The following is a 26,267-nucleotide window of genomic DNA, read 5'->3' as shown; positions in this document are numbered from 1 at the left end:
CTCAATCCAATTGAAAATCTTTGCTGGAAGTTGAAAAAAAAGGTCCATGACAAGGCTCCAACCTGCAAAGCTGATCTGACAACAGCAGTTAGAGAAAGTTGGAGCCAGATTGATGAAGAGTACTGTTCAACACTCATTAAGTCCATGCCTCAGAGACTGCAAGCCAGAGGTGGTGCAACAAAATACTAGTGATGTTTTGGAGTGTTTTTTGTTTGTTCGTTTTTCATGATTCCATAATTTTTTCCTCAGAATTGAGTGATTCCATAATTTTTCCCCTATGCTTGGTTACAGTAGCCATTACTGACTGCCACATTTTTTGTTCTTGATTTCTTTTAGTGTTTCTTAAAGCAAGAAAGTTGCCACTTAAAATGACTTTAGTTTTGTGCCATGTCTGTGATCTGCTTTTTTTCTACAAAATTAAACAACTGAATGAACATCATCCAAGGCCGGTGATTCCATAATTTTTGCCAGGGGTTGTATATCACCAGTCCGGGCTGGGGATGTATATGTAAACCTCCCGGCCATCCTCAATAACACAATACAGTATGCTGCCACCAGTTCCTCGTTAGATACAAGCCCCGTCCGACAACAAGCTTATATCGGGTCAGAAATCAACTCCGGTATCGCATATAATAACCAACCGAGTGTGCGGACGTGGGTATTCGTGAATCGAGATAAAAGAGCAGCCCAAGATTAATATTGTATTTAATCGCCGAAAGGCGCACTAGAAAGATACAGGTATATATACAAGAACAATATACAAGTATACAGTCAGGAGTGTAGTACAAGGGTAGGATACAGATAGATTACAATTACTGTGTTATGCAGCATGGGACCACAGAGAGGTGCTGATGGATCACTGGTCCAAATCTTTGTTACGTGATTCTCTGGCCATGTCAGCTAACGGGCCTCCTGCCGGTAGAAAAACTGAGTCCAAAAATCTGGAGCAGCCTATTATCCCCTAGGCTGCTCCCTCCCACGCTGCACCAACCCCTGGGCTGTGCAGCCTCTCTCCTCCAATATCTGAGAGCATGGTTTTACGGTCAGAATCGTGGATGCCAATAACTTTCCGCTCGACTGCGGTCACGGACTGCCCCCGGCAAATTAACCCCCGGCACACTGCGATCAAACATGATCGCAGTGTTCCGGCAGTATAGGGAAGCATCGCGCAGGGAGGGGGCTCCCTGCGCGCTTCCCTGAGACCCTCGGAGCAACGCGATGTGATCACGTTGCTCTGAGGGTCTCCTACCTCCTTCCTGCAGGCCCTGGATCCAAAATGGCCACGGGGCTGCATCCGGGTCCTGCAGGAAGGTGGCTTACCAGCGCCTGCTCAGAGCAAGCGCTGGTAAGCCTGCAGGAGTACACGTCAGATCGCTGATCTGACACAGTGCACAGCAAAGTGTCAGATCTGCGATCTTACACTATAACATGATGCCTTCCCCCCGGGGCAATGTTATAGTGTAAAAAAATATATATATTCACATGTGTAAAAAAAAATTCCTAAAATATATATATATATATATATATATATATATATATATATATATATTGTTCCCATAAATACATTTCTTTATCTAAATAAAAAAAACAATAAAAGTACACATATTTAGTATCGCCACCTCCGTAACGACCCAACCTATAAAACTGTCCCACTAGTGAACCCCTTCAGTGAACACCGTAAAAAAAAAATGAGGCAAAAAAAAAATTATTATCATATTTATTATCATACCACCAAACAAAAAGTAGAATAACACACGATCAAAAAGACGGATATAAATAACCATGGTACCGCTGAAAACCTCATCTTGTCCCGCAAAAAACGAGCCCCCATACAGCATCATCAGCGGAAAAATAAAAAAGTTATAGTCCTCAGAATAAAGCGATGCAAAAATAATTATTTTTTTATAAAAAAGTTTTTATCGTATAAAAGCGCCAAAACATAAAAAAAGACATAAATGAGGTATCGCTGTAATCGTACTGACCGAAAGAATAAAACTGCTTTATCCATTTTACCAAACGCGGAACGGTATAACCCCCCCCCCAAAAAAAAAAAAAGAAATTCATGAATAGTTGGTTTTTGGTCATTCTGCCTCACAAAAATCGGAATAAAAAGCGATCAAAAAAATGTCACGTGCCCGAAAATGTTACCAATAAAAATGTCAACTTGTCCCGCAAAAAACAAGACCTCACATGACTCTGTGGACCAAAATATGGAAAAATTATAGCTCTCAAAATGTGGTAACGCAAAAAATATTTTTTGCAATTAAAAGCGTGTTTTAGTGTGTGACGGCTGCCAATGATAAAAATACGCTAAAAAACCCGCTTTAAAAGTAAATCAAACCCCCCTTCATCACCCCCTTAGTTAGGGAAAAATTAAAAAATTGAAAAAAATGTATTTATTTCCATTTTCAGGTTAGGGCTAGGGTTAGGGCTAGGGTTAGGGTTGGGGCTAGGGTTAAGGCTACAGTTAGGGTTGGGGCTAAAGTTAGGGTTAGGGTTGGGGCTAAAGTTAGGGTTTGGGTTTGGATTACATTTACGGTTGGGAATAGGGTTGGGATTAGGTTTAGGGGTGTGTCAGGGTTAGGGGTGTGGTTAGGGTTACCGTTGGGATTAGGGTTAGGGGTGTGTTTGGATTAGGGTTTCAGATATAGTTAGGGGGGTTCCACTGTTTAGGCACATCAGGGCTCTCCAAACGCGACATGGCGTCCGATCTCAATTCCTGCCAATTCTGCGTTGAAAAAGTAAAACAGTGCTCCTTCCCTTCCGAGCTCTCCCGTGTGCCTAAATAGGGGTTTACCCCAACATATGGGGTATCAGCGTACTCAGGACACATTGGACAACAAGTTTTGGGGTTCAATTTCTCCTGTTACCCTTGGAAAAATACAAAACTTGGGCCTAAAAAATAATTTTTGTGGAAAAAAAAGATTTTGTATTTTCACGGCTCTGCGTTATAAACTGTAGTGAAACACTTGGGGGTTCAAAGCTCTCACAACATATCTAGATGAGTTCCTTAGGGGGTCTACTTTCCAAAATGGTGTCACTTGTGAGGGGTTTCAATGTTTAGGCACATCAGTGGCTCTCCAAACGCAACATGGCGTCCCATCTCAATTCCTGTCAATTTTGCTTTGAAAAGTCAAACGGCGCTCCTTCTATTCCGAGCTCTCCCATGCGCCCAAACAGTGGTTTACCCCCACATATGGGGTGTCAGCGTTCTCAGGACAAATTGTACAACAACTTTTGGGGTCCAATTTCTTCTCTGACCCTTGGAAAAATAAAAAATTGGGGGCGAAAAGATCATTTTTGTGAAAAAATATGATGTTTTATTTTTACGGCTCTGCATTATAAACTTCTGTGAATCACTTAATGGGTCAAAGTGCTCACCACACATCTAGATAAGTTCCTTAGGGGGTCTACTTTCCAAAATGGTGTCACTTGTGGGGGGTTTCAATGTTGAGGCACATCAGGGGCTCTCCAAATGCAACATGGCGTCCCATCTCAATTCCAGTCAATTTTGCATTGAAAAGTTAAATGGCGCTCCTTCGCTTCCGAGCTCTGCCATGCGCCCAAATAGTGGTTTACCCCCACATATGGGGTATCGGCGTACTCAGGACAAATTGTACAACAACTTTTGGGGTCCATTTTCTCCTGTTACCCTTGGTAAAATAAAACAAATTGGAGCTGAAGTAATTAGTAGTAGTTATTTAAACATTCCAAAAATTCCTGTGAAACACCTGAAGGGTTAATAAACTTCTTGAATGTGGTTTTGAGCACCTTGAGGGGTGCAGTTTTTAGAATGGTGTCACACTTGGTTATTTTCTATCATATAGACCCCTCAAAATGACTTCAAATGAGATGTGGTCTCTAAAAAAAATGGTGTTGTAAAAATGAGAAATTGCTGGTCAACTTTTAACTCTTATAACTCCCTAACAAGTAGACATGTGGAAATGTTACTTATTAAGTATTTTGTGTGACATATCTCTGTGATTTAATTGCATAAAAATTCAAAGTTGGAAAATTGCGAAATTTTCAAAATTTTCTCCAAATTTCCGTTTTTTTTCACAAATAAACGCAGGTAATATCAAAGAAATTTTACCACTATCATGAAGTACAATATGTCACGAGAAAACAGTGTCAGAATCACCGGGATCCATTGAAGCGTTCCAGAGTTATAACCTCATAAATGGACAGTGGTCAGAATTGTAAAAATTGGCCTGGTCATTAACGTGCAAACCACCCTTGGGGGTAAAGGGGTTAAAGCCTCAAAATCATCACTACATATTAACACAGTACCGAAGATATCTGTGTCCGTGTGTTACATGTGTTTCATACGTGTGACAACTGTGTACCGTATCAGTATCACACGTACCGGTACCGGTGGAGAGAAGCCGACATAGTTCGCTCTGTTTCCCGATGCCGGGTGCTGAAGACAGCTGGCATAATTGTTCCCTGCTCTGCCTGCGATTAGCGTGAGCAGGGGACAATGTTGAAAGTTGTATTCAAGTGTAAAATTAAGAATAAAATAAAAAAATCACATTATACTCACCTGTTCGAATTTGAAAGAATCCAGTGTCCCACGTGACCATGCTGTAATCCTTCTGTGCAATATTTGCTCATCAGCATGAGCTGTGGCCGGAGAGTTCATCCTGAAGAGCTGAGGAGAACGACTCGCTGAATTGAGAGTGGGCCTCACTTTTTCTCACTGTGCCAGCAGTGATCTCACTCAGGTCACCACAGTTCATCGGCTCGACTGGGAACGCAGCCTCTGTGACCTGCGGTAACCTCGATGATGTCACCGCTAGTCACTGACATTACGCTCACAGCCGCTCTTTCTCCAGTGGCTTTCAGCCTGGATGGTCGCATCTTGGCAGCGTCTAAGTTGAAAACTTTTTATCGCAGACATGGATTATGGCGTCTGACAGAACGTCAGACGAGGGATATTGTTGTTTTCTATTTTTGTTATATTATAGGAGACCAGGGCTTCAATTGAATGGGCATTCGGTGAGGATAACTGTGTTTGTTATCTTTAAATAAAAAAGTAAAAGTGTGTTTTGTTTTAATTTCAAATAAAGGACTTTATACTGGCTGTATGTTTATTTACAAAATAACTATAGGATTAGTAATGGATATGCGTCTTATAGACACCTCTATAATTACTAACCCATGGGCGTGATATTACCGGACAATACAAAGGTGACATCAACCCCACAAATATTAACCCACTTGCCACCACCACAGGGCAAGTGGGAGAGCTGGGCAAAGAGCCAAAATTGGCACATCTTTTCTAGGGGTGACTGCGAGCTGCTATTTTTAGGCTGGGGGGACAAAATGCAGGGCTCCTTACCAGCCTGAGAATACCTGCCACCAGCTGCATGCTTTAGCTTGGCTGGTTGTCAAAAATGTAGGGGACCCCACGCTATTTTATTAAATTATTTATTGAAATAATTAAAAAATACAGCGTGGGGACTCCTCTATTATTGATAATGAGCCTTGCTAAAGCTGACGGCTGAAGGTTGCAGCCCACAGCTGTCAGTTTTGTATGGATGGTTATCAAAAACAGAGGAACCCCCGCCCTTTTAAAAGAAATGTATTTATTTATTTATAACACAGGCTGATAAATACTCCCATCAGCTGCTGCCTGCTCTCATTGTTTTCAGCGACAGCAAGCGTAGGCTGATGAGAGTAGTAGTTCCATCAGTCGATGCCTGTGACCGGAGGTAACATTTCAAATTGACAGGTGAGGGATATTGTTGTTTTTTATTTTTGTTTGTTCACAGGGACAGTGCCTTCAGGGAGTCAGGTGTAAGTATAATATGATTTTTTATTTTATTCGTAATTTTACACTTGATTACAATTCTTAACATTGTCTCCTGCTTGCCCTGATTACAGGCACAGCAGGGGACAATGATGCGAGCTGGTGTCGGGGAAACATTGTGAACAGTACCGCTGATTTCCAGGCGCTGGTATGTGCCACACTGATGGCACATGGATGTCATCCATATGTCATCAGAGTACACGTATGCGGGACATTTTGCGGCCCGTGCTACTGCTAAGAAACGGACATGTCAACGTGTTTTTCCCACTGACATACAGTCTGTGGAAATGCACTGATGTGCGCACAGACCCATTCACTTGAATGGGTCTACGTGTGTAAATGTCTCCGTTACAAGTGAAAACTGTCAACATATGAGTCGGAGACACTGACGTGTGAAAGAGCCCTTAGACCTGCAATTGGCTTTGAGAGAAGGACTGATCTGAAGACTACATGATGTGCTTGGTCAGCCTCACAGGATTTTGGAGGCACAGGCTGTGGCATCCGCATCAACAGCTAATTATGCAATCACACAAAATCTGTACCAGAATGAGCTACTAATGCTGTAACCACAGTCCATTGTCCCAGAAAAACCCTTTATTAAAGCACCACTGCGTCTTCAGAGCTGAAGAGGACTAGAACTCTAGTGCCATCTATTATAAGTAGCAATCCTAACATGGCAAGGCTCATTAAAGGGTCAATAATATTGATTTTTAGGTTGCACTAGAGTTCTAGTCCTCTTCCTATCTGAAGAGGCAGTTTGCATACTTAATTTCCTAGAGGAGCATGCATGGTGTATAAGTCTCTTCACTCTGACATGCCAGGCCTGGGTTGTCACTCTCCACAAAGAGAAATGTTACCTCTTAAATTAAAGCACAACTCAAATATAGTACTATGGGCAGTGAACTTATATTAGTGATACCATTCTGACGATGAAATAAAAATCACCAGAGCTTTGCTTTAAATATTAGCTTTGTAGTGTATACAGATTCCAATGAGTAGAAAAGAAACAACTGCTTACCACTTATAATGGTGCAACACTTCCACAAAAGAACAGCAAGTAGAAAATTACTGTGTGAAGCCATCTGGAGCCTAAGCTACAAAGACAATAACACAGTGCAGGCTGTCAGATTCCACATAACCAAGCATTGTACATAGTAACTATAAGCTTTCATTAAACATTTGGACAGTGAAATAAGAAAAATCAGTTTAATAAATAAATCAATTCGGGCATATGAACATTACTGAGATAGCATCATCCAGAGAAAGACGATGTATCAATGTAGGAGATTAAAGTTTAATTTCAGTGAAAAATAAAAACTTCACAGTGTTCTTCTGGGTGTGTTAGTGCAGCAAGCAGCGTCGGAAGAAGGGAGAAGAATGTGACTGGTCACTGTCTGCGTGCACAGATGTGGACAGCATTCACACTGTGCTTATTCAGGAAGCAAGCACTGTCAATCAGAAGTGGAGAAAGGGCCCCAAAATGTACATGAAGAGTAACAGTGCACCAAATTCATGGTACATGCCAAGGGGGCACCAAAGCCTCCTCATTGGCATACGAATTAAAAGTTATTTTCTCAGGCACAGTACTAGTAGTAACAGATGCATTTTGGAGGTGACAGACTCCTTTTAAAGTTGCTTAAAAGAATTAACATATGCACTGTAATGTGAAGACAGTCTTTTTCCTGAAGTGAGTTTGGAACTTCCATCATTTTTCCAGCAGCTCGGCGGCCATCATCCTCTCCTTATATTTTCAACTGTAAAGAGCTAGTGGCTTTGTTTGAAAGAACAAACATGTTACTTTTAACCACTTCACAATTTCAAAACCTTAATGTGACTAACCCCTTAGTGATCGAGCCAATTTTAACTTTAAAGGGTTTGTCCATTACTAGGACAACCTCTTCTTGATCAAAATGTTGGCCCCATAAAATAAAAATGCTTTTACTCACCTCCTGTTCCGGCATCGTTCCACGGTGTCAGCACTCTGTATTTAATTAATAAAAGATTATTTTTCTGAAAATTTTCGTAGCTAGCAGAGGGAAAGCCGATGGCTGGAGGCCGATGTTTATAGCCTGAGAAGGGAGTAATACTGATGTAGCTTCCCAGGCTATTAATATCTGCTCACAACTGTATACTTAGCCTTTACTGGCTATTACAATGGGAGACCATAAAAAAATTAGGTGGGATCCACCTATAATTAATAACCAGCAAAGGCTATGCAGACAGCTGCGGGCTGATATTAATAGCCTAGGAAGGGGCCATGGATACTGCGTCCCAGGCTAAAAACATCAGCTCTCAGCTGCCCCAGAAAACGCACATGTCCAAGATCCGCCAATTCTGGCACTTAGACTCATTCTTCCCACTTGCCCTGTAGGGAAGGCAAGTGCGGTGATAGTTGGGGGGTTGATGTCACCTTTGTATTGTCAGGTGACATCAAGCCAACAGCTTAGTAATGGAGAGGCGTCAATAAGACACCCCCATTACTAACCCCATAGTCACATTGTATAAAAACACAGACATCCAGAATAAAGTCCTTTAATTGAAAGAATGACACAGACTCCTGAAATAATCTTAATTAAACCATACTTATGACCTCGCCTAATTCCACCGAAGCTCGTTCTCCTGTAATAAACAAAAAAAAAATAACCATATCCCTCACCTTTCCGTTGTTCTGTCCCACGCTGTGATCCATGTCTGGGGGATAGTTTTCAACCTGGACGGTGCCAAGATGCGATCGTCCAGGCTGAGAACCACTGGTGAATGAGCTGCTGCGAGTTCAGCCTCAGTGACTAGCGGTGACCTCACTGAGGCTGCGTTCCCAGCCGGGCAGAACTGCCATGACATCGGTGAGATCCCCACTAGCATGGTGAGAAAGTCACAAGGTGCAGAGGCAAGTTCACAGGGAGAATTTCACTGCGGTGAATTTCAACTGCGGTCACTTGAAGCAGATCATTCACCAGTGGTTCTCAGCCTGGACGGTCGCATCTTGGCACCGTCCAGGTTGAAAACTATTTATCCCCCAGACATGGATTACGGCAAGAGACAGAACCACAGAGAGGTGAAGTATATGGCTGTTTTTTATTTTTGGTTTATTACAGGAGAACAAGGTCTTCGGTGGAATAGGCATTAGGTGAGTATAACTGTGTTTGTTATTTTTAAATAAAAATTGATAAGTGTGTTTTGTTTTATTGCTAATAAAAGACTTCATTCTGGATGTGTCTTTATTTACCATGTACCTATAGGATTAGTAATGGAAAGGGGTCTTATAGATGCCTCTCCTTTAGAGATTGTATATAAGGCTTCCCCAGTCTGGTGTTTCACTGGTTGGGCCCAGTCCTTTTGTCTGCCCTTATTCACACTGAGGTCAACATTGACACATGGTAAGGTTTTAATATTAGACAGTGTAGGACAGTCCCTATCAGAGTTACCTTGACGCGGTGGGATGGCTTTTGTGCTATTTGTTGATGAAAAAACAGTATTACTAAAAACTTTGTGTTATTTAAATGCACTTTTGCTTTTTTTACTTAGTTACATCAGGGTTTCTGCTTACCTTATTTTTTTTTCTCTTGTAGGTTTTAATGTTTTGTGGCCAATGTGAACATGCGTTTAAATTCTGCATGTGTACCAACTCAAGTTAAGCTCAATTTTTGTGTCTTTTTTCTTTGTATTGTTGCATTCTGTGCAAGCCGGGGTGTGGCCTCCCTGTTTCTGAGCTAGAGACTATATATAAGGCTTTCCCAGTCTGGTGTTTCACTGGTTGGGCCCAGTCCTTTTGTCTGCCCTTATTCACACTGAGGTCAACATTGACACATGGTAAGGTTTTAATATTAGACAGTGTAGGACTGTCCCGATCACAGTTACCTTGACGCGGTGGGATGGCTTTTGTGCTATTTTTTTGATCAAAAAACAGTATTACTAAAAACTCTGTTATTTAAATGCACTTATGCTTTTTTTTACTTACATCAGGGTTTCTGCTTACTTTTTTTTCTCTTGTAGGTTTTAAGGTTCTATTTAAGTGAATTCTTGAATGAGAACAGGTGTGGCACTAATCAGGCTTGGGTGTGGCTAGAGAATTTGAATTCAACTTCCCAAAAATGTGATAACCCACAGTTCATTTATATTTAAGGGACAATCCCTTTTTTTTTTACACAGAGCCCAGTAGGTTTGCATTTCTTTTTCTCTCAATAATAAAGACCTTCATTCAAAAACTGCATTTTGTGTTTACTTGGGTTATCTTTGTCTAATATTTTAATTTGCTTGGTGATCTGAAACATTTAAGTGTGACAAACATGCAAAAGAATAGGAAATCAGGAAGGGGCAAAGACGTTTTCACACAATTGTATATATGCACTGGCAGACGAGGAGAAAGTCAGTGGAAAACTGATGATGATAACAATAACACTGGCTATGATGCCCAACTGTCACAGCAGGGTGTAAAAAGTGAATCATGTGAAGGGGGTCCTCAGTCCCTCAGTCAGAGGTAGAGCAAGCAGCATATATGACGGCATGTGGGATGACAGGCATATCATTAGCATCATGAAAAGGTATGACTATTGAAAAACCATGCTTTTATACCCTCGCTATAAAGCAAAATGGAGACAATTTTCATAGCGTGGAGCCAAAATTGGCACATTAATTGTAACAGCAAAGGTCCCTGCATGGTGAAGCTTTCACTGAGAATATGACTGCTAATCACAGATCTGACCAGGAGACTGTCTATGCTTAATGCAAAGCCAATGCTTCCCCATCTATGCTAGTGCTAGGACTACAACAAGTAGCCGAGGCAGCACTAATTACAATATATGGCATGATGAACCAGATATTTTATTTGCTGCTGCACATAACATGATGAACATCAGCAAACAGATATGCACTGCTTGAACAGCCTGGTTCAGTAGTACCTGGACTAGTTTATTTCTACACCAGATACCCAACCCTATAGACTTCAAGGTCAGTAGAATGGACCAATGTAAAGAACTGGCCCAGTTTGCCATGGACGCATTGTCCAGCCTCATATGTACTGTCTGAACGGGTATTCAGTGTTGCAGGTGGCTTTGTGAGGCCTAAATGGACCAGAGCCTTCATAAGCGTGCAAAACCGCACATTTATCAAAATGAATCAGGCATGGATCACTGTCAATTGTCATTCACCTACTTTTGATGCCAATGATTGGCTCAAACTTAGTATTTGTGTTACACTGTTATGTCACCATTAATGCTTATCCCCCTGCCTGGGCAGCTCCTGCGTGTCAATCATGTTATGTCTGTACTGTGCCACTGCTGCTGCTGTACTGTTCTACTACTGCTTTTGTACTGTGCTACTGCTGCTGCTATGACTGCCTGTGCTGGCCCTAAACAGCAGGACATCCTGCCTGCCTCTACATATTCTACTGCCTCTGCTGATAGAAAGCCACACATTTCCTGCCTGTCCAATGCAGATGATACAAAACTATGTAAAGCAGTTAATACAAGAGAAGATAGTATTCTGCTACAGATGGATCTGGATAAGTTGGAAACTTGGGCTGAAAGGTGGCAGATGAGGTTTAACAATGATAAATGTAAGGTTATACACATGGGAAGAAGGAATCAATATCACCATTACATACTGAACGGGAAACCACTGGGTAAATCTGACATGGAGAAGGACTTGGGGATCCTAGTTAATGATAAACTTACCTGGAGCAGCCAGTGCCAGGCAGCAGCTGCCAAGGCAAACAGGATCATGGAGTGCATTAAAAGAGGTCTGGATACACATGATGAGAGCATTTTACTGCCTCTGTACAAATCCCTAGTTAGACCGCACATGGAGTACTGTGTCCAGTTTTGGGCACCGGTGCTCAGGAAGGATATAATGGAACTAGAGAGAGCACAAAGGAGGGCAACAAAATTAATAAAGGGAATGGGAGAACTACAATACCCACATAGATTAGCGAAATTAGGATTATTTAGTCTAGAAAAAAGACGACTGAGGGGCGATCTAATAACCATGTATAAGTATATAAGGGGACAATACAAATATCTCGCTGAGGATCTGTTTATACCAAGGAAGGTGACAGGCACCAGGGGGCATTCTTTGCGTCTGGAGGAGAGAAGGTTTTTCCACCAACATAGAAGAGGATTCTTTACTGTTAGGGCAGTGAGAATCTGGAATTGCTTGCCTGAGGAGGTGGTGATGGCGAACTCAGTCGAGGGGTTCAAGAGAGGCCTGGATGTCTTCCTGGAGCAGAACAATATTGTATCATACAATTATTAGGTTCTGTAGAAGGACGTAGATCTGGGGATTTATTATGATGGAATATAGGCTGAACTGGATGGACAAATGTCTTTTTTCGGCCTTACTAACTATGTTACTATGTTACTATGACGTCTATAGCTATACTGCACTGCTGCTGGGATTTCATGTGACGCCACCTGTGGTGTTCGGCTATAGATGGCCGACGCTGCTTAAGGGGACCGCTGGGTCCGGTCGTGTTGCAGCTGAGATGGTTTGGCTCCCCACAGGTGGAGCGGGGCCCCAGGGCTACCAGAATAGTTTATGAGGGATTGTGGACATTGGGGTGCAGGAATGAGGGTGCAGGAAATGATTGGAGGACACAAGGACTGTAGTTTCTTTACCTTTAATTGCAGGTGCAGTCCGGGGCACTGGTGACAGGTGATCATGGAAGTCCAGGCAGCCTGGAAGCATTTCAGAATCCACCTAGCCAGGTGGATTTGGAGGCCTTCCCTCTGCGCTGCTCCCTAGGTCCTTGATGCCTTAAGCTCTCCACAAGTCCCTATTGCTGTCTGTCCATGACATAGAACATTCCCCGCATGGCAGGCAGCTTGAGCCTGTTCCTGGTGTCACTTCCTCATGGTGACTCCGGGATCTAGTATACTGCTGTACGTCAGGGTGTCAGCTGGGGCCAGGAGACTTGCAATCTCCTGACCTCTGGATTTAGTTGCTGGGCCTGCAGTTCCCACACAACCACGGACTCCGGTGTCCAGTCTTTGGCACTTAGTCATGGGGTGAGTTCAGTCTCAGCTCCAATCCCTCAGGTTCTCCTCACTTGCCTCCTCTTCCTTCCTCTCAGACTCACACACAAAGACTAACTAACGAGCCCCGCATCCAGAACAGAACTTATAAGGAAGCTCCCCTAAAACAGGTGTTAGAGCTCCCCCTTTTGGTCTGCAGTCAGGAAAGTGTTGCATGCCAGTGTTACCTGCTAAAGGGATCCCTCCTTGCTTCCAGGCATGACATCACCCCCAGTGAGGGAGGCAATGCTACTGTGGCAACTGGACTCCTGGGGTGCCACAGTTATACTGTACTGCTGCTGGAAACCCTACCCTGTACATGGTAAGTTAATCTGAAATTGCTCCGAAAAAAGGTGTCATTTTTGCACAGCTTTTTAAGAAACCTCTTCAATCTTTCAAACTTGATGCTGTCCCCACAGAAAAAGGATTATTCTTGGATGGCTTTACACACCTTTCCCAATCCATTAAATTTTCTGGTGCTTCATATTTAGCTTTGCAAGTAGCCTAGTGTGCTCCCATGTGTTATATTTCCTAGGCCTTTTTAAGGCCTTCAAATACACACACCTGTGTATCGGTATTGTATTAAGACTTTCTAGTAATGCTTTTAATTTGTCTGTGCATAGTGTCCTGGTCACCTGTGGTTTCCAGTCCCTGAGTTACTTGTCTGCGGCTTCCTGTAACCCTGCCAGTGGTCTTCAGAACTTCACCTACGTGTCTGCGATTTCCAGCAACCTTGCTACCTGTCAGTGGAGGACTTCACCTGCTTGTTTTCCAGATTCCAGTAGCTCTGTTACCTGCTAGTGGTTTTCAGAATTTCACCTGCTTGTCTCCAGTTTCCAGTAACTCTATTACCTGCTAGTCAGTAGCGTAGCTACGGGGGGGGCAGTGGCCCAGGGCCACGCACTCTGAGGGGGTCCACCCTGAGCTACGCTATGTAACTGTATCGGCCTGCACATCGCGCCGAAACAGTTACATTCTGCAGCAGCGCAAGGAGAATCGATCTCCCTGCACTGCCGCCCAGCCGCTATGGGGCCCCTGAGCAGGCGGTAGGGGGCCCGATGCCAGCAGTGGGCCCCCTGCCCCTCATCGCAGGGTCAACTGTATCGGCTAGATGCCTATACAGCTAACCGCATTGATGAGAGAGGGAGCGTTATGCTCCAATTCAAATCATCCCCATGTCAGTGTCTGACGTCACCGACGCTGACACTGACAGGGGTTGTGATGACGTCAGTACTCGGCACCCACTGTCTGGAGATGTGAGGGCGCTCAGAGCACAGCGGGAACAAGGAGAAGTGAGTATTGGATTTATTTTTTTATCTGGGTGCATTACACTATACAGGCCTATTGGGGGTGCATTATGCTATATAGGCATATGGGGAGAGCATTACACTATACAGGCCTATGGTGGGTGCATTACACTATACAGGCCAATGGGGAGTGCATTACACTATGCAGGCCTATGGGGGGGGTGCATCACACTATACAGGCCTATGGGGGTGCATTACACTATACAGGCCTATGGGGAGAACATTATACTATACAGGCCTATGGGGAGTGCATTACACTATACAGGCCTATGGGAGGTGCATTTGCAGCGCCCCAGAGTCCTGGTCATTGCAGTAATGTCTCTCTTCCACCAGGGGGAGTGATATTACGTCTGATGGTACTAAAGGAGTTCACCTGACCAGGTATCACAGTCACACACTACACTTCACACTCCAGTCCACCAGGGGGAGCAAAGGTACTATCTACTAGGCCACTCCTCACACACGGGTAAAACTGGTGGGTTGGATAGGAAGTTAGGCAGAAGCTACCTGGGTTTGACCCAGAGAGGACCTGTTAGGCAGACAGGGGGAAAGGAGGAACATCTGAGCTGCAGACAGAGGGTCCCTGTCAGGGGTGGGATCCTGGCAGAGACCAAGCACGAGATAGAACGTTACGGAGCTGCGCCTGCACTCCATTGCGGCAGCATCCTAAGAAAGGACACGAAGCGAAGTATATTGTGGAGAGTGAGAAACGAAGTCACAGCACAAGGAGATAATACCGGGAGGAGTTCTGCCCCAAGATCGGCAGCCTCCTTCTGAGGCACGTAGCCGGTGGCCGGAACACCGAGGGAGTAATAGGCTCTACGCATTACTTCAGAGACCAGCAGGACAGTCGATTCCAAGTTGGCTGCCCGACCTTAATACCTATGAAGACACTGAGGCAAATTGTGGGAGAGGGGCGTCACTAGGGTCCCTATAAAATAGCTCCAGGCCTACCCCGTCATACGGGTTGTCCTATCCATATCATCTGGGGGACAGAGAGAGAACATCAGAAACATCCACGAAAGTTGTGAGGACTATCCCGTGGTGCTCAGCAGGGAGGTACTACAACACACAGGCGCTAGTAGGAAGGCTACTGATTTCCACTTGGATAAGGGAACTCTGGATGTGCCTTCGGACTGGCCGGACTCAGCCTGCCCTGTGAACGGTACTCTGGACTGTGGACTCTGAAGTCTTCAGTAAAAGGTAAAGAGACTGCAACCTTTGTGTCCTCATTATTCATTGCGCCTTACGACGTCCACTATCACCACCTACACATCTGGGAAGCCCTGGGGACATACCTCACCTGTGGGAAGGTACACCATCTAGCTGCCATTCCATCACCCCAGCGGACCCCTAGCAGCGTCGGTCACCCTGACCGAATACCACAGGTGGCGTCACGAACATCGTACAACCAACTACACCTTTAATTGGACGCCCCTCAGAAGGGCCACGGACTGGGTCGGGCCACCGTGACATCCCCCAGAACCGAGAGAGATAGACCCGGTACCGAGTACCCCATTGCCCTACATGTGGGGGCGATCCACATTACACTATACAGGCCTATGGGTGGTGCATTACACTATACAGGCCTATGGAGAGTGCTTTATACTATATTGAGGACTATCTGGTACATTATACTATATGGAGGCTATCTAGGGGGCCATCCCAGTGTAGGGATTACAGTGAAGGGGCCATCACACAGTGTTGGGGCCATCAAGCAGTTTGGCGGCTAATAAGGGGTCAGTATACTGTGTGGGGGTACATTACAGTGAGGGGGCATCATGTTATGTACAGTATAGAGCATCATGCTGTGTATAGGGGAGCTGTACAGGGGGGAGACTTGGGACATTATTCAATGTTAAGTGGGCACTTATTGTTATAGGGGAACTCAGGTTACTGTGACTATCAAAGGGGCACACAGAAGGCATTACTTTTTAGGGGGCAAAGTGTGGGCACTGTTTTCTAGGGCACTTGAGCCCAGCATTACTATATTCTAGAGGGTTGCTTTAGAATTTAGAGGGCACAGAGAACCACACAGCAGGTGCAGTAATAGGGAAACATATGGCAGCAGCATTGGGGTACTAGTAGGATGAGGAGTTTGTGCAGGTTGGGAATAGATGGTGAAAATATGAGACGTGAAATCTGTTTTTTCTTGTAATCTCTGCAGCCGAGTCCTGGGTGGAAGAAGTTGTTGTGTCGGTCTGGGCCAGATGGAAAAGACGGGAAAAGTGAACAATTCCATCAGAAAGAACGTCAGCGGTAAGTCTCTTATATGTTCTGTAGGACTGGCATATGGTCTGTAGGACACTGACCATATGGCGGTAATATCAATGTTGGTCTTTATATAGAGATTATCTTCAGTAACAGCGCGATCATCTGCCGAGGTTCTGCTCCACTATTAGGATGCGTCACACAGTTGTTATCAAAGTTACCTGGTTAGAGGCACACTCAGAAGCTTCACCCCCCCCTGAACCAAAACCCTAGCTACGCCTGTGCTGCTAGTGATCTTCAGGATTTCACCTGCTTGTCTGCAGTGTCCAGTAACCCTGCTAAATGCTAGTAGTTTTCAGCATTTCACCTGCTTGTCTTCGGGTTTCCAGTAACCTTGCTGCTTGTCAGTGTTCTTGCAGTAATTTTTGAAAACTGTGACAATTGCTGAGGCTGCAACGTGTAAACACAGCCTTAGGCCGGCCTCACACTAGCGAGTTTTACGGACGTAAGAGCGCAGAAATTACGTCCGTAAAACTCGCAAAATAAACGGCACAATTATTCTCAATGGGGCTGCTCCTATTAGCCGTATATTACGGTTCAGTATTATACGGCTTTCTACGGCCGTACAAAATCGCAGCATGCTGCGTTTGTCAGCGTATTGCGCAAAAAAATCGCTAATGAAAGTCTATGGGGGCGAGAAAAATACGGATTCCACACGGACCTGCAGTGTGACTTGCGAGAAATACGCAGCGGTGTTAGTGAAAAGTCGGTAATTCAATTGCCGGCTTTTCATTTCTCCTGCACAAACCCGACAGGATATGAGACATGGTTTACATACAGTAAACCATCTCATATCCCCTTTTTTTTTGCATATTCCACACTACTAATGTTAGTAGTGTGTATGTGCAAAATTTCAGCGCTGTAGCTGCTGAAATAAAGGGTTAAATGGCGGAAAAAATTGGCGTGGGCTCCCGCGCAATTTTCTCCGCCAGAATGGTAAAGCCAGTGACTGAGGGCAGATATTAATAGCCAGGAGAGGGTCCATGGTTATTGGCCCCCCCATGGCTACAAACATCTGCCCCCAGCCACCCCAGAAAAGGCACATCTGGAAGATGTGCCTATTCTGGCACTTGGCCACTCTCTTCCCACTCCCATGTAGCGGTGGGATATGGGGTAATGAAGGGTTAATGCCACCTTGCTATTGTAAGGTGACATTAAGCCAGATTAATAATGGAGAGGCGTCAATTATGACACCTATCCATTATTAATCCAATTGTTGGAAAGGGTTAAAAAACACACACACACATGATTAAAAAGGATTTTAATGAAATAAACACAGCGGTTGTTGTAATAATTTATTGTTCTCTCAATCCATCAGGAACACCCTCGCTTGGCAAAATAATAAACGCAACAAGATACATACCTTCTGGTGAACCGTCTCGTCCCACGAAGTAATCCATCTGAAGGGGTTAACTAAAATTACAGGCACGAGCTGCGATAAACCACTCGCTCGTTCCTGTAATCCCCGGGTGCTGAAAGGAAAGCTAGATCTGTACTTACATTCAGTCGCGGTGAGGCGCCCTCTGGTGGATGTTCTCATGAACTGCAGCCTGGGAACTTTTTCCCACGCTCCAGGTCATATGAGGACATCCACCAGGGGGCGCATCACCGCGACTGAAGGAAATGTAGGTCAATGACCTACATTTCATTCATTCGCCGGGGATTACAGGCACGGAGCACAGCTGCATTTAGCAGGGCTCCTGCCTGTAATATTAGTTAACCCCTTCAGATGGATTACTTCGTGGGACGAGACGGTTCACCAGAAGGTATGTATCTTGTGCGTTTATTATTTTTCCAAGCGAGGGTGTTGCTGATGGATTGAGAGAACAATAAATTATTACAACAACCGCTGTGTTTATTTCATTAAACTACTTTTAAATCATGTGTGTGTGTTTTTTAACCCTTTCCAACAATTGGATTAATAATGGATAGGTGTCATAATTGACGCCTCTCCATTATTAATCTGGCTTAATGTCACCTTCCAATAGCAAGGTGGCATTAACCCTTCATTACCCCATATCCCACCACTACAGGGAGTGGGAAGAGAGTGGCCAAGTGCCAGAATAGGCGCATCTTCCAGATGTGCCTCTTCTGGGGTGGCTGGGGGCAGATGTTTGTAGCCACGGGGGGGCCAATAACCATGGACCCTCTCCTGGCTATTAATATCTGCCCTCAGTCACTGGCTTTACCATTCTGGCGGAGAAAATTGCGCGGGAGCCCACGCCAATTTTTTCCGCCATTTAACCCTTTATTTCAGCAGCTACAGCGCTGAAATTTTGCACATACACACTACTAACATTAGTAGTGTGGAATATGCAAAAAAAATGGGGATATGAGATGGTTTACTGTATGTAAACCATGTCTCATATCCTGTCGGGTTTGTGCAGGAGAAATGAGAAGCTGGCAATTGAATTACCGGCTTTTAACACATATCGCGCTGAATGAAATCTAAATACAGAATATATATATATGTGTCTCAATGACATATATATATATATATATATATATATATATATATATACTGTATATATGTTTTCCCGAACATTTGAGCACATAAACCCATTAGATGTCGGTTTTGCAAGCCTGCGCGAAAATCTCGCAGTACGGATGCCATACGGATTACATACGGAGGATGCCATGCGCAAAATACGCTGACACACCCTGACTACGGATCACTATTTTGGGAACATTTCTCCGTATTACGGCCGTAGTACGGACGTATAATACGTGGCGTATTGTCTTACGCCCAGTGTGAGGCCGGCCTTAGCCATTCACCAGCAACAAGGTGACCTTATTGGATGGACCTTAACTCATACTAAATCAAGTCTCTATGTGCTTAATCAAGTCTCAAATGAACTGGGTTGGAGATAAATGTATTATATTAATTTATTACTATAGGAATGCTGGCCTTAGGGTACCGTCACACAGTGAAATTTTCATCGCTACGACGGCACGATTCGTGACGTTCTAGCGATATCGTTACGATATCGCAGTGTCTGACACGCTACTGCGATCAGACATCACGCTGAGAATCGTACGTCGTAGCAGATCGTTTGGAACTTTCTTTCGTTGCTTGATCACCCGCTGACATCGCTGGATCGTTGTGTGTGACACCGATCCAGCGATGTGTTCGCTTGTAACCAGGGTAAACATCGGGTAACTAAGCGCAGGGCCACGCTTAGTAACCCGATGTTTACCCTGGTTACCAGTGTAAACGTAAAAAAACCAAACAGTACATACTCACATTCCGGTGTCTGTCCCCCGGCGTCTCAGCTTCTCTGCACTGTGAGCGCCTGCCGGCCGGAAAGCACAGCGGTGACGTCACCGCTCTGCTTTCCGGCTATGGTGCTTACACAGTGCAGAGAAGCAGAACGCCGGGGGACAGACACCGGAATGTAAGTATGTACTGTTTGGTTTTTTTACGTTTACGCTGGTAACCAGGGTAAACATCGGGTTACTAAGCGCGGCCCTGCGCTTAGTAACCCGATGTTTACCCTGGTTACCCGGGGACTTCGGCATCGCTCCAGCGCCGTGATTGCAAAGTGTGACCGCAGTCTACGACGCTGGAGCGATAATCATACGACGCTGCGACGTCACGGATCGTGCCGTCGTAGCGATGAAAATGGCACTGTGTGACGGTACCCTTACTCTATACAGCTCTGGCAAAAGAAAAAAAAGACCACCACATCAAAACCCTGTCATGGGCAGCCCAATCTCCAGACCTGAACCCCATTGAAAACATCTGGAATGTAATCAAGTGGATGATGGATAGTCACAAGCCATCAAAGAACTGCTTACATTTTTGCGCCAGAAGCAGTGTGAAAGACTGGTGGAAAGCATGCCAAGACGCATGAAAGCTTTGATTAAAAATCATGGTTATTCCACAAAATATTGATTTCTGAACTCTTCCTGAGTTAAAACATTACTATTGGTGTTTCTTTGCATTATCTGAGGTCTGAAAGCACTGTTTTTTTTCATGTTGACCACTTCTTCTTTTCAGGAAAAAAGTACAAAATGTGTTGCTTGGAAATTCGGAGACATGTCTGAAGTTTATAGAATAAAAGAATATTTTACTCAAAAATATACCTATAAAGGGAAAAATCAGACAAACTGAACATTTTGCAGTGGTCTCTTCATTTTTGCCAGAGCTGTATTTTTCTAAACTAGAGCAAGTCTGAAATTTTTTTTGTCTCAAATGTCCTTGGTAACAATAATATATTCCATCAATATTTGAGTGCAATTATTTCTGCTAAGGATGGTGCGAAAAGTTGTTAGGGAAAATAGGGAAAAAAATGCCTTCTGTGAGATAGTCTATCAATAGTTATAGTTATATGATATGATGGACGGTGGCGCAGTGGTTAGCACCGCAGCCTTGCAGCGCTGGGGTCCTGGGTTCAAATCCCACCAAGGACAACATCTGCAAGGAGTTTGTATGTTCTCCCTGTGTTTGCATGTGTGTTCTCCGGTTTCCTCCCACATTTTAAAGACATACTGATAGGGCATTTACATTATGAGCCCCATCGGGGACAGCGATGATAATGAGTGCAAACTGTAAAGCGCTATATAAAGGTTATTATTATTATGGACCTCAAGGTACACAGATTTTTAGCAACTGAAAGTATACATTAATCAGACTACCCCCATAGAAAGGAACACCAGTACACATAATCATTGCCAACATACTGTCCCGGCCATGACTAATAGTGTCAGCACAGAACCCTATAAGTACAGTGCCAACAGGGATCACCACAATACACAGTGCCAAGTGACTACATAACTAGTAATGTCAAAGTGGCCAATACAAACAAAATTTTGTCCACTTACCCAGAAAACTACAGCCACTGTGACTTCATAGGCGACTCTGTACTGTTGTGTGCTTCCTCCATCATAGCATATAAATATGCATGAGGAGGAAGTGACTTATGTTGGTACATTACTGTATGACTTGGGGAAAATTTACTTTTTTTTTCTGCTTTTGAGGAGAGAACAATATGGCTTTTCCTTTGTTTGCTAACTTAAGACTTACGGTAACTTCTTGAAAATGTTTCAATCCTTTTACTTCACCTAGTCAGCAACTTCTTCTGAAATAGCTGAATAAGATGAAACCTGACAAGCTCCTCTATATGTACGCCTAGTGTAGCACTGTTGTGATAGATGAGCAGAGATGGAACGCCCAACATCATAAGATATTTATATCTCCAAGCTAATAGTTAAAAGAGTTCAGTGAGGGTCACATACCCTCATGTCTCATTACAGTGACTGTCCAGTCATGGGCTCAAAAATGAATTGTCGGTCCATTCTTATAGGGGATGATTGTTTTTTATCTAATTTCCAGCAGGGCAGAGCTTTTATCTATGGCTACAGTTTAGCTCCAGTGTCTATGGGGATCTGCAGTAGTCTGATACACACCTCCTGCCTCATCACTGGTCCAGGCTTGGCCACCTTGCCTCCCCTCTGCAGCTCAAATTAGCTTTTGTATTTAACCTCCTCACCCCCTTTATACTGTTTACTGATCTGATTAATTTCTTTTATATTTTGATAGGACATTTCTGAATGCAGCAATACCAAATATGTGTATTTTTTAATTGTTTTATTTTCAAGGTGGTGATTTGATCTGTTGTGTTTTTTTTTCATATTTTTGAAAAACTTTTGTTTATTTTTACTTGTCACCATATTTAATAATCCACTTAGGAGAATAGAAGCTGCGATCGTCAGATCGCTCGTGCTGTACATAGCAGTGCTCTGGCACAGTTATGCACAGCAGAGATCCCAGTGAGTCTGAAGCTGCGCTAAAAACATAGCGGCACGGTAGCGGACCGACACGGGGAACAGCTGACGACAGGTGGTAAGTATGTTACTAGGGGCGGGGATCATTAGATTAGTAGCACGACTCCAGCGCTGAATTAAAAAAATGCCACTGGAGTGGCACTTTAACTGTAATAATTATAAAGATGAAATACTATAAAGTTAACATCACTTGGATAGACGTAACAATAAAAACGTTGTTATAATTTCCACAAAAACACTATCAAAATTGTGTTTGCTCATTGGTTTTTGGTTATGAAGCTCTTAATAGCCTAGCCAACAAGCAGTTAACAAAATTGAAAGAGACTAATTTGTATACTATGAAATGAAAACTTTTTCTCACTTGTTTCAGTTACTTCTGGCTGTGTAATTCAGGAACAATGTCACCATCTAGTGAAAGAAAAACAATTCTACATAGTCTGGATTTGCCCATGATGTAATTGCCAAGAACTAAAGAATGACTTTCCTACATAGATTCTTGTAAGAAGACCTGGAGGCTTTCATACAACATCTAGTTATATATATTTGCAGTATATCAGTTTATGTGGTAGATTATTTACAGATGTTTGGTGGATTTTGCTATAAATTACAAATTATAGCAAAATCCACAAATACATTTTTGTCACTTTCCCTGATATTCCCATTGCAATGCTTCTCTGCTCCCCTGCCAACCTTTGTACACCCACCATCTTGCAATGGTTCGTTGTGACGTGGCAGCCAACCTCAGGCTGCAGCCGTCACATGAATTAAGCAATTCAATTCTACATAGCAAAATCAGTAAGGCCACAGTCACACTAGCAGTATTTGGTCAGTATTTGACATCAGTATTTGAAAGCCAAAACCAGGAGTGGAACAATCAGAGGAAAAGTATAATAGAAACATATGCACCACTTCTGCATTTATCACCCACTCCTGGTTTTGGCTTACAAATACTGATGTCAAATACTGACCAAATACTGCTAGTGTGACCATAGCCTAAGTATGAACATTCTTTTAAGGCCACGTTCACACGTTCAGTATTTGGTCAGTATTTCACATCAGTATGTGTACGCCCGAACTATGAGTGGGTGATAAATCCAGAAGTGGTGCATATGTTTCTATAATACTTTTCCTCTGATTGTTCCACTCCTGGTTTTGGCTGACAAATACTGATGTCAAATACTGACCAAATACTGAATGTACAAACGTAGCTTAAAAGCCAGAATATCACTCAATGCAACATCAAAATGATATAACACATAATTGAGCCTATTGTAGACCAATAATAATCTTTATAAGACCAATCTGGAAATGCATTATGGTGTTTGTTATGAACAGACTCCACAACGCAAATGTGAACAGTTTCCGAAGTGACTGTGTGAGTGGGTAGTGAGCTACATCATGGGATTCCCTATTTTTCACCAATGAGTATATGCTCATATGGTTGTGCTACAGGAGCACTCCTGATTGTTTTTTGAGGGGTTTGTTTCACACAAAACATTTAACATTGTTTCCATTGCACTATTTATCTACACTCACCGGCCACTTTATTAGGTACACCTGTCCAACTTCTTGTTAACACTTAATTTCTAATCAGCCAATCACATGGCGGCAACTCAGTGCATTTAGGCATGTAGACATGGTCAAGACAATCTCCTGCAGTTCAAACCGAGCATTAGTATGGGGAAGAAAGGTGATTTGAGTGCCTTTGAACGTGGCATGGTTGTTGGTGCCAGAAGGGCTGGTCTGAGTATTTCAGAAACTGCTGATCTACTGGGATTTTCACGCACAACCATCTCTAGGGTTTACAGAGAATGGTCCGAAAAAGAAAAAAAATCCAGTGAGCGGCAGTTCTGTGGGCGGAAATGCCTTGTTGATGCCAGAGGTCAGAGGAGAATGGGCAGACTGGTTCGAGCTGATAGAAAGGCAACAGTGACTCAAATCGCCACCCGTTACAACCAAGGTAGGCCTAAGAGCATCTCTGAACGCACAGTGCGTCGAACTTTGAGACAGATGGGCTACAGCAGCAGAAGACCACACCGGGTACCACTCCTTTCAGCTAAGAACAGGAAACTGAGGCTACAATTTGTACAAGCTCATCGAAATTGGACAGTAGAAGATTGGAAAAACGTTGCTTGGTCTGATGAGTCTCGATTTCTGCTGCGACATTCGGATGGTAGGGTCAGAATTTGGCGTAAACAACATGAAAGCATGGATCCATCCTGCCTTGTATGGAGCATCTTTGGGATGTGCAGCCGACAAATCTGCGGCAACTGTGTGATGCCATCATGTCAATATGGACCAAAATCTCTGAGGAATGCTTCCAGCACCTTGTTGAATCTATGCCACGAAGAATTGAGGCAGTTCTGAAGGCAAAAGGGGGTCCAACCCGTTACTAGCATGGTGTACCTAATAAAGTGGCCGGTGAGTGTATGTGCTATAACATTTTAGTCTATATGTTTCCTTATTACTATACTCTATAAAGAACCTGTAGAAAGAGGAAATTATATAATTATATTACAGAACTAGAAGGAACTGCTCTGGCAGTATTGCAAAGTTTTTGTTTTGCTATGATATTTTAGGACTGATTACTGTAGCTTACGTGTTCCCTGACCTCATGCATAATTATAGTCTTTAAAACTTTACTCCTATAGCTTTCAGAAATGAGGAAGTTAATGGAAGGTATGTCTCCAGCAAAGGTGTAACTTACTTACCAGAAGAGTTCAAACTAGGAAATTGTTCAGGAGGAAACGTTGCTAAAAAGATCTGGCCTTAAAGGGATATTCCACCTCATACATTCATATCATATTACAAGGATATGCCATCACTTTATGATCAGTGGATATTCCAGCCTCTGGGTCTGTTTTCCCAGCTGCACTCCTAACCACCTACATTGACAAGAGCTGTGCTGTAGTTCTTCTGCACAGCAGGTGGGCTAGGGCACCACTGTGCAGGAACTGTGCCACTATGAAGTGGTGGCATATACTGCCAATATACCATCACTTAAAAGATTGGGATATACCATTAAAAAATGATAGACACTCAAGGAAATGTAATTCCCAAATGTAGATGATATGATATTTCTCTTCAAATTCATGTCTTGGTTGCTCTTTTTAAACAAGAATAGTAATGTTGTTATCTTATTTAAACATTTCCAGGAGGAAAAATAAAGGAATGACAAAACTCGGAGTTCTAATAAATATATTCCATTGTTGTAATCTTATGGGAAACACCAATTTCTACTGAGAGACATGTCAGAAGAGATAACAGGTTCTCTTTACAATTCATGGTGGATGCTGGGATGTATTAGAAGGAGTACAGGTGTGTGTTGTTGGCGCCCATGGAAGATTAATCCCAAGTAGCAGGGAAGTATAGATGTACTAGTATATTTAGGTATACAGTGTTCTGTCCCCACGAGGCGAATGGAGGTGTGAGTGACTAATAGGTGTTGTGAGAAAGATTCATACCTTCAAGTATTTTCCTCGCTGTGAGGCAGACAGGACCAATGCTGCTCAGCGTCCGAAGAGATGATGCACACCAGGGATTGTGCAATCCAGACTTGTTTATTTGTAAATCTGGACATACAGCGTATAACTGGTAATACAGTACTTTCTCCAGAAATGCAGGTGTAGACAAGGTACAGTAAGATGTAGCACCAAGTATGAGTGCAAGTGTGAGCAGCAAGAGTGTGGTCGAAAGACTGATGCCTTCCTAAGCCTGGTTCAAAAGCGTCCTCTCATAACATCATGAAACTGAAAATGAAATGGCTGCCAGAGGAAGAGAAGACTTGACCCCTGAACCGGAAGGGAAAGACATGCCCACAAGAATAAATGAATAACAAGCTGCCATACAAAAAAAGACCATTGGGTGGCAGCAGAGAAAAGCATAACAACATACATAGCATGAAGAACATACATGAAACAGCACACTCCCCATCTGAAATTCTGTAAGGGATTTCACTATACTAATGTCCTTGAAATAAAGTCCAACAACCTATAAAATGAAACCAAACATGCATGCAATGCAATAACAACTTTAAACAAGATGATATATTAATTTAAGTCAGTTCCTGAGATAATCCAAAGG

At 43.3% G+C, this 26,267-nt stretch overlaps 1 protein-coding gene across 6 annotated transcripts in view; it reads right to left on the bottom strand.

The window, feature by feature from the left end:
• Nucleotides 1–26,267, bottom strand: part of LOC143762035 (programmed cell death 1 ligand 1-like) — a 173,391-nt gene that overhangs the window by 41,206 nt on the left and 105,918 nt on the right. For 2 of the 6 annotated variants that reach the window (XM_077249156.1, XM_077249159.1), the window contains exon 2: nucleotides 6,831–6,906. The exons of 1 other annotated variant lie outside the window; for it this stretch is intronic. In XM_077249156.1, coding sequence (XP_077105271.1) covers nucleotides 6,831–6,906 — 76 coding nt within the window. Of the gene's footprint in view, nucleotides 1–6,830; nucleotides 6,907–21,221; nucleotides 21,337–25,648; nucleotides 25,805–26,267 lie in introns of those variants that run through there. 3 more of the 6 variants (XM_077249158.1, XM_077249157.1, XM_077249160.1) reach the window with 3 other exon arrangements.

The sequence above is a fragment of the Ranitomeya variabilis genome, chromosome 1, assembly GCF_051348905.1.
Source record: "Ranitomeya variabilis isolate aRanVar5 chromosome 1, aRanVar5.hap1, whole genome shotgun sequence".
In the NCBI taxonomy this organism is placed as follows: Eukaryota; Metazoa; Chordata; class Amphibia; order Anura; family Dendrobatidae; genus Ranitomeya; species Ranitomeya variabilis.
This window is presented reverse-complemented; position numbering and strand designations above follow the sequence as displayed.